The sequence below is a fragment of the Carlito syrichta genome, unplaced genomic scaffold, assembly GCF_000164805.1.
Source record: "Carlito syrichta isolate Samal-C Ts95f unplaced genomic scaffold, Tarsius_syrichta-2.0.1 Scaffold304706, whole genome shotgun sequence".
Taxonomy (NCBI): Eukaryota; Metazoa; Chordata; class Mammalia; order Primates; family Tarsiidae; genus Carlito; species Carlito syrichta.
Window position 1 is genome coordinate 12,723 of NW_007248802.1, and position 8,483 is coordinate 21,205.

At 42.2% G+C, this 8,483-nt stretch overlaps 1 protein-coding gene across 1 annotated transcript in view; it reads left to right on the forward strand.

Annotated features, from left to right (window-relative positions):
* Positions 1–731: 731 nt before the first annotated feature.
* The window catches only part of SPTY2D1 (SPT2 chromatin protein domain containing 1), a 21,465-nt gene continuing 13,713 nt past the window's right edge, over positions 732–8,483 (forward strand). The window contains exon 1 of the mRNA XM_008060698.1: positions 732–1,025. Coding sequence (XP_008058889.1) covers positions 966–1,025 — 60 coding nt within the window. The 5' untranslated portion in view covers positions 732–965. The remainder of the gene's footprint in view (positions 1,026–8,483) is intronic.

Here is an 8,483-nt window from a genome sequence, read left to right on the forward strand (position 1 = left end):
GCCCAGCAGGTCGAGGCTGCGGTGGCCGTGAGCGTGCCACTGCACTCCAGCCTGGGCGACCGAGTGAGACTGCGACAAAAAAAAAAAAAAAAAACGACTTCACAAACCCCAGATAACTCAAAAGGAAGCAAGCATTAGGCTCGCAATGAGTATGAGGCATTTATGTTCATCGATGCACCACAGTATGTCAAGCCTGGGTCTGTAAGCCAGGAACTCCATTCACCCCTCGAGCAAAAACGCGGGTTGGCTGGAGCCTATTACCTAAACGTTGCAAAAGCAATAGGGGCGCGCCACTACACCGGCACGTGCGCCTCAATGCAGGAGGTGGACGCACGACGTGTGCCAGGACTTAAGTAATCAATGTGCATCCAAGGGAGCAGCCAGTGTTGTGGCGCCTACGCAGCTTTGCCAGCGCCTAGAACCCAGTAACCCAAATCCCCTGTGTGTTCTGCTGTTGGGGTGCCACCGTTTCGGAGCTGAGCGCCCACCCGTGACACCCAGAGAACCCAGACCTGGCAAGCAACTCCCCAGCCCCCGCCCTCCCTACCCAGAGCCCACTAGGAGCACCAAGATTATCAGGTCGCACGTCCGGGCCTCCAGGGAAGTCACTCTCCGCCTTAGCCACGCCCCAAAATTTACAAGAGCGCATCTCATTGGCCGCTAACAGACCTAGTCCGCCCCTTTGGGCCGACGCCAGCAGCCACGTATCACGTTTCTACGAGTCTCGGGCCTAAAAGCGGAAGTTACGCAGGAGTTGCGAGCGCAGCCGCGGCCCTGAAAGGATATAGGCCGCAGAGGAAAGGGGCGGGCCTACGGCATAGGCAGGCGCCGGAAGTGGTCGCGCGGATTAGGGGTGGTAGAGGAGTTGCCGAGGCAGTTCACTTAGCTGTAGTTGGGTACTTCGGTAAGGTGCACTCTCACTCCTTTCCGAGGGCCTGGCCCAGTCTCTCCCGCCTCGGCCAAACATGGACTTCAGGGAAATTCTCCTGATAGCTTCCAAAGGACAAGGTGTCAACACTGTGCCGGTAAGTGGCAGCCGGGGCGTCACTATGGGAGACCCGAGTCTTCAAGTTCGGAACGTGTGGCCCGTGGAACTTCTAGGCAGCTGTCTGTCGATTCCGGGAGAAAAAGGACCTGGACGTCTTTCTTCCTTTTCGTGGGGTTATACTCCTGGGAGCCCGGGATGTAGAGGGGCTTGGGACGCGATGCGGGAGCCTTCCCGTGAGTGGGTTTCGTCGGCTCCTTCACCCCCCTGCAACATGGATTTTGCGGTTTGGGTGTTTTAGTTGGAATTGCGTGAACGCGGTGAGTGCACCTATTCTGACACATAGTGGAATCTAACGCTGGTAGTTTCTGGCTTCGGCACAAACTTCAGCCCAAAAGTTGGGGAAGAAGCGTGTATATACAATCGAGGAGTTCGGGGGATTTTAGGAATTTGGCCTGATAGCCTTTAGGCTGGTTTCTGGCCGATCTTCGGGCCAAACGTTCAGTGATTTCTCTGACTCGGCCCCTCCCACTCGGTTACCACGATGATTAAATTGTCACCTCCCAAGGGGAGAGTATCACCTTTTGTGTTGGAAAGAGAAGCTGAGCAGATTCCACGAAATTCTTGGCCAACAAAATGGGCGAGGTAGTTTCAGCTTTCGTCTACTTATGGCCTTCCAGATTTTTGTCTTTGTTTAACATCTAGGTCCCATGTGCTCAGCAGATGCTTGTCAATTCGCTGATATTCGCAGAGCAGTGTAAGACTTAACCTCGAAATGCCAAAGTGGTGGAGAGTGCCTGGTTTGTGGGGTTGTAGGTGTTTTGCATAAACTAATCATTTCTGGATGCTCAGATGATACCCACAGCACAGCTGTAACCCGATAAATTGCACTGTGATACTTGCGGTTTGAGCAGTGAGGTGTAGAACTCAAACAGCTGTTAATGTCAATTCAACTGGAATTTACTGAACTACCTCTAAGTGCTCTGCATTCCCTAGCTCTTTTGTATATTTTAATAGTTTTTTTGGTTTTTTTCTTTACTCTTTTCTTGTCTTCTGTGGATGGCCCATTCTTTTACCTTTTGAAAATATCGATCTGAAGATAATAACTAGGAAAAAAAGTGTATACATCAGTTGATTACATATGTGTAGAATCACCCCAATCCAAGTTCTCTAAATAATCATTCCTCGAACGCATGAGTCATAAGCTCTGCACGGTGAAGCTGTAGGCTCAAACTGTAGAAACCTAGATCAACAGATATACTTTCTACACTTGTAAATTTCCTTGACAAGTCAATATTGGGTCTGATAACCTTTCATCTTTGCATAATTTGGTCCATATTTCATTCTAGGTTTTCTTGAATTTCTGTAGGTCAAAGATAGATAATACCAGCTTCAATGCCCAGAAATGTTCTATGGAAGAATCAGAACCAAGTTAGTAATTTTTTACTCTAAAAGCCAGTAGCTGCTGAGAGAAAAGCAGACAGATAATACTAGAGCTGAAAATTTCAAAGTAGGTGTATATTTCAGAATATGTAGTTTATCTGTGATTGGAATAGCAAAGAGAGGGATCAAAAGGGGAAAAAAGTAAATGGTGAAGTAACTTAATATTTAATAGATAAATAATAGGCATATATTTTATGAAATTTTTTTTAAATTTTCTCTTTGGCTATTTTTCTATTGACCCCCCCCCCAAAAAAGCTAGTAAGCCTAGAATTTTGATTTAGTTAGCAGCACTGTAATCCTTATCTTTGTACGTGGAATGAATTACAAAAGAAATTGTTGCCGAATAGAACAAGATTGTGGTTAAATTTATTCCATGATCTTGCTTTAACTTGATTTATTTCACTATTCTATTTAGTTTCATTTTCTTCATCAGCTCAAAGTAACATGGACACTTTCAAACATACAGAATGTTAACACATCTCCATATGACCATTCCCCATATTTAATATGTTAACATTTTCCTATATGTATTTCATCTTTTAAAAGAAACAAAGCTTAATTGATAACAATAGTTTCAAGCTTCCTATTTACTTTTTTTATAACTAGGAAATATAACAGACATTGTACAGTGTAATAGATTATTACAAAGCAAGTATCCTTGTAAGACACCATCTACATCAAGAAACATTTCAAGACAGCCAGACACACACCCACCTCCTTGCCATATACACACCTTGCTTGACATAACTTGATTGATTGATGGCCTGAGACCACGAAGGATTTGCAGTTAACTGACAACTAGGGCACATCCTTTTCTAGTGCTTGGTTAATTTTTCCCTTTTAGCTGTCCTCTCCCATCTTCCATTTGGATCCTGTCAGTGCTAATGCTCAGGTTTTAAGTCTTCAGTTTTTAGGTCATACCTTTACTACAGAAAGACTAGCAATGATTAGACTAAAATCCAAACACCTGTGCAGCCACCACAGGCTCTTTGCAGAGCTTTATTTTAAATAGGTATCTGATGTATCTGACTTGAGAAGCTATGGGCATTTCCCTAATTTTTTTTCTTTTTTCTTTTAAGAGAAATAGTTATATTTATAATGTTACAGTTAAAACAAAGGTGGGATTGCATCATGCCTAGAAGTGTTAGGCATATTATCATTTCCCAGTGGAAAACTGAATACAAAATAACTGCTGATCAAGGTGATGTAACCAGTCATTGTCACGAACTCTGTTTATATTTAAAAGAGAAAATATATTTTTCTTGCACTTTATTTTTCTCTCTGGGCTTCAATAGCAAAAACAAAGTAGTCTTGCTTTGATAGGACAGCAGAGCTTAGAATGTGAATTCTTGTAGGTTTCACATAGCTATCATTGATGGCTTATAATGTATGAGACAAGTTATATGGTCTTTCTCATAGTCAATCTGTGAAAAATGTCCCAGAAAAGATACTGATGCTCTGGTGTGACCCCCAAGCCAAAAGATAAAGGGTAAGATTTTATGTGGTACCAAATGTATAAGGACTTGGGGGTCTATAGCCCTTGAGGATAAGAACCACAGGTACTGAAAATGGAGCCCAGGGATGTTAACTGGATGGCAAATTCTGGGATAGTAATGTAAAGTCTTGAAGTAGTCTTTTTTTTTTTTTTGAGTCATAGTCTTACTCTGTCGCCCAGGCTGGAGTGCGATGCCACGCCCATGGCCACCAGAGCCTTGACCTGCTGGGTTCAAGTGATCCTTCCACCTCAGCCTTCCAATAGCTAGAACCACAGGCATACACACCTTGCCCAGCTGATTTTTTTATTTGTTGTAGAGATGAGGTTTCACCATGTTGCTCAGGCTGTTCTTGAACCCCTGAGCTCAGATAGTCCTCTGGCCTCTGCCTCCTAAAGTGCTGGAATTACAAGCGTGAGCCACCATGCCTGCCTAAAGTCTTGAGGTAGTCTGGATATAAAATAAGTTAATGCCAAGCTGCAGGCATACAAAAGAAGCTTATGATTTGCATAGTAGTTATATTTCCTTTTAAAGAACAGTATGGGCCAATGTAGAAGCTTTTTTATGCAGGTAACATTTTATCTATAATGGATTATAATTAGATTGCTCCCCACTCTTGGACCCATCAACCTTAATAATGAGAGTCAGGCAATATGATTAAATGTTGAGTTTATTTTAGTGCAGAGTTTGAAGATGACCACCTGGGAAGAAACAGACTTCAGAAAGATGGGGTCAATCATTGCTTCAAAATAGGGTTGAAGGTCGTTTATATAGGCAAAGTCTGGGAAGCTTGACAGGATTTCAGTATTTTCAATACAAAGTTAGTGCGTAGTTACAGTAATTTGGTTGGTTATATAGACAGTGTTTCTTTTGGGGGAAGGATATATTTAGCATTCCATATTAAGGATGTAGTAGACAAGGAATCTCTTATATCAGGTGCCATCTGGTCTGAGCTGGATACTAGAAAATAAGAAAGGAAGTTAATCTATAACAAAAGGTCAGCAATTAAGAGGCTATGCTCTAGGAATCTGCTCTAAAGTCAGGCCTGTGACGACTTTTAGGAGCCCTGCTTAGACTTATTTGTTTTCTTTCACAGATCTAAATGTGACTTGTCTGGTGCCTCAGGCAGCATTTGATTTCTAGCCTAGAGCAGTGCCTCTCAACCTGTGTTTTAGAGGAGAGGATGTTTCAGAAACTATTGCCCACCTTATTCCCATAGGGATTCTGTTATATCCCTTTCCAGATAATCTCTTTCTTAATAATAGTGATAACAATTAATATTTATAGTGCCACAATCATAATCATATAAAGGAGATTGTTTTACAGATGAGAAAACTGAGGGCCAGAGAGGTGAAGAAACTTGTCGAAGGTTATACAGCTAATAAGTGATAGGACTAGCAGTGGCAGAGCTGAAAATCTAATCCAGGCAGATTAGCTCCAGAGTTCTTGCTCTTAATTGTGACCCAATATCGAATGAGGAAGTTTGTGTGTGTGTGTGTGTGTGTGTGTGTGTGTGGTTGTGTTTGAGACAGAGTCCTGCTCCGAGGCTCAGGCTGGAATGCAGTGTTTTGATCATAGCTCACTGCAATCCTCAAACTCCTGGATTCAAGCAACCCTCCTGTCTCAGCTTCCTGAGTAGCTGGGACTACAGGCATGTGCTCCCACATCCAGCTTAACTTTTAAATTGTTGTAGAGATGGGATCTTGCTATGTTGCCCAGACCGGTCTTGAATTCCTGACTTTAAACAATCCTGAGTGTATTGAAGATGGTGTCATGAAGAAGGTTATCATCTGTACAGTCTGAATCCCTCTAGCTCTCCCTGCCCCCAACTCCAGCCTAATACATCTTTAGGCAGTAACCCTATTGATTTTTTTATGACATTCTCAACGTACAGTAAAGTCTCATGGGAGATAAATTTAAAGGCCAAACCAAAAGCATGTGGAAACTGGTAGATAGAGGAATATTTACAGCCTGATTAGGAGAGTGCCAGCATGGCTAACAGAAATAGAGACTGAAGGTGAGGGAGGATAAGATAGGAAGTACGGTTGTAGACTTGTTTGAGGTAATGGCATATTATGTATCCAAGAAGCAACTGGGAATGTCACTTAAGATTGAGATTAGAGCTGGAAACGAAAGTATTGGAGTTAAAGTGAGGCTGTTGTAGTGAAAATGCTTTTGGATCTAAGTTAGGAGATCTGGACTCTAATTTGGACTCTGCTACAAACTATGATTGCCAGAGAATACAGTTGTCCTTTCTAGGCCATTTCTAACATAGAGGTTGGAGTAGAGACCATGAGGTATCTATTTCATATTACATTTTACAATCAGCTATGTGTTTATAAACACATGACAGTAAAATTTATATTTAACCTCATAGCAATTATGAACAGCATGTTTTGGGGTGTTTTATTGAATTTTACCCTCTTAGACACCCAGCTAAGCAAGCCTAATGCAAACCATTAGTTTTCCAGACCTACATTAATTCATTCATTCCCTGACTGATGTGTTGAGAAGATATTAAAAACAATGTAAAGTTAAAGACGTAGTGTTCTTGGAATATTTTTAACTCCTAATTCTAACCAATTATAAATCTCTGATTTACATAAAACCATCAGGAAATTTTCTACAATTACAGTATGTTAACTTCTGAGTAAAGAATAGCTTTCAAGGAGGGATTAACTGTTGATTCCAACATAACATACAGTATTTGAACACATTTCCAGAATGAAAGCTCTTTATTTTCCTTCTTTCTTTCTTTTTTTTTTTTTGAGTTGGAGTCTTACTCTCTCGCCCAGACTGGAGTACAGTGGCACACTCACTGAGTATGAGCTCAGCATCGACCTGCTGGGCTCTGGCGATCCTGCCGCCTCAGCCTTCCAAGTAGCGGGAACTTCAGGGATGCATTACCTTGCCCAGCTAATTTTTGATGTATTGTAGAGATGAGAGCTCGCCAAGTTGCCCGGACTGGTCTTGAACCCGCGGGCTAAGGCAGTCCACTCACTTCAGCCTCCCAAAGTGCTGGGATTGCAGGTTGAGCCACCGAGCCCACCTGCTCCTTATTTTCTTAATCAGACGGACAGTATAGTTTTTCTTTTTTCTTTTTTTTTAGACAATATAGTTTCAATGCAAGGAACAGATAGGCTTTAGAATGGCTTAATATTTTCTAGATCTGTTGGCTTCAGAATTACAAATCTTGGTGAAATTTCTGATGTTGTATTTAAATGACATGAGCATCACTGTGGTGGATCATTCACTGGGGTCCAGCAGAATGACTGAGTTGGCTTGCTGTGTAAAATGGGATACACTTAAAATAAAAGAAGGTCTTGTCCAGCTGCTTTTCATGAAGCTCAAACAATGAAGCAGTCTGGTGCCTCAAATCAGATTCATAATTGATGGTCGCATCTTGATGTGCTGCTACTAGAGCTAAATATGACCATCTGATGCAGGAGAAAGTGCCAAATAGTTCTTCTGCTTTATTAAATAGAATATAATGTAATCCTAGCCTGAAGCCTTTTTTTCTTTTTAAACATGATTCTCTACTGAGCTACCCCTGTGGGATTGGGAGGTTATCTTTTAAAATATTTCATTATATCTTTTGATACCAGGGTCTGATCACTCCCTATCAAAAGAAACCAGCTCTGTTTTAAAAACATCTACAGTGAAAACATACATCCACATAAAAACTTGTAGACCAATGTTCACAGCACCATTATTCGTAATAGCCAAAAAAGTAGAGACAATCCAAATGTCCAGCTGATGAATAGATAAATATGTCATACTATACAATGGAATATTATCCATCCATAAGGAAGGAAGGAAATCTGTGACACATGCTACAACATGAACCTTGAAAACATGCTTAGTGAACAAAAGGCCACTGTATTGGTCACGGTTCTCTAGAGAAACAGAACCAGTAAGATTTATTTTAGGGAATTGATTATGCGGGCTGGGTAAGTCTGAAATCTGTAGGGCAGGCAGGCCTGGAGGCTAGAAAATCAGGCAGGTGTTAATGCTGTAGTCTTGAGGTCATTTCTTCTTTTCTGAGAAACCTCAGCTTTTGCCTTTATGCCTTCCACTGACTGGATGAGACCAACTCATATTATGGAAGGTACTTAACAGTCAACTGATTGTGGATGTTAATCATATCCACACAATGTCTTCATAGTAACACATTAGTGTTTGATTAAACAACTGGGTACTGAAACATAGCCAAGTTGACACATAAAGTTAACCATCATAGCCACATATTATGTCATTTTATTTATATGAAATGCCCAAGCTGGGCTCGGTGGCTCAGCCTGTAATCCCGCGCCTTTGGGAGGCTGAGGTGAGTGGATTGCCTGAGCCCGCGGGTTCGAGACCCGCCTGGGCAGCGAGACCTCACCTCTACAATAAATCAAAAAATCAGCTGGGCGTGGTAGCGCGCGCCTGTAATTCCGGCTACTCGGAAGGCTGAGGCGGATGGATCGCCGGAGCCCAGCATGCGAGGCTGCGGTGACCGGGAGCAGCCGCTGCACTCCAGTTTGGCGACAGAGTGAGACTCCACTCAAAAAAAAAAAAAA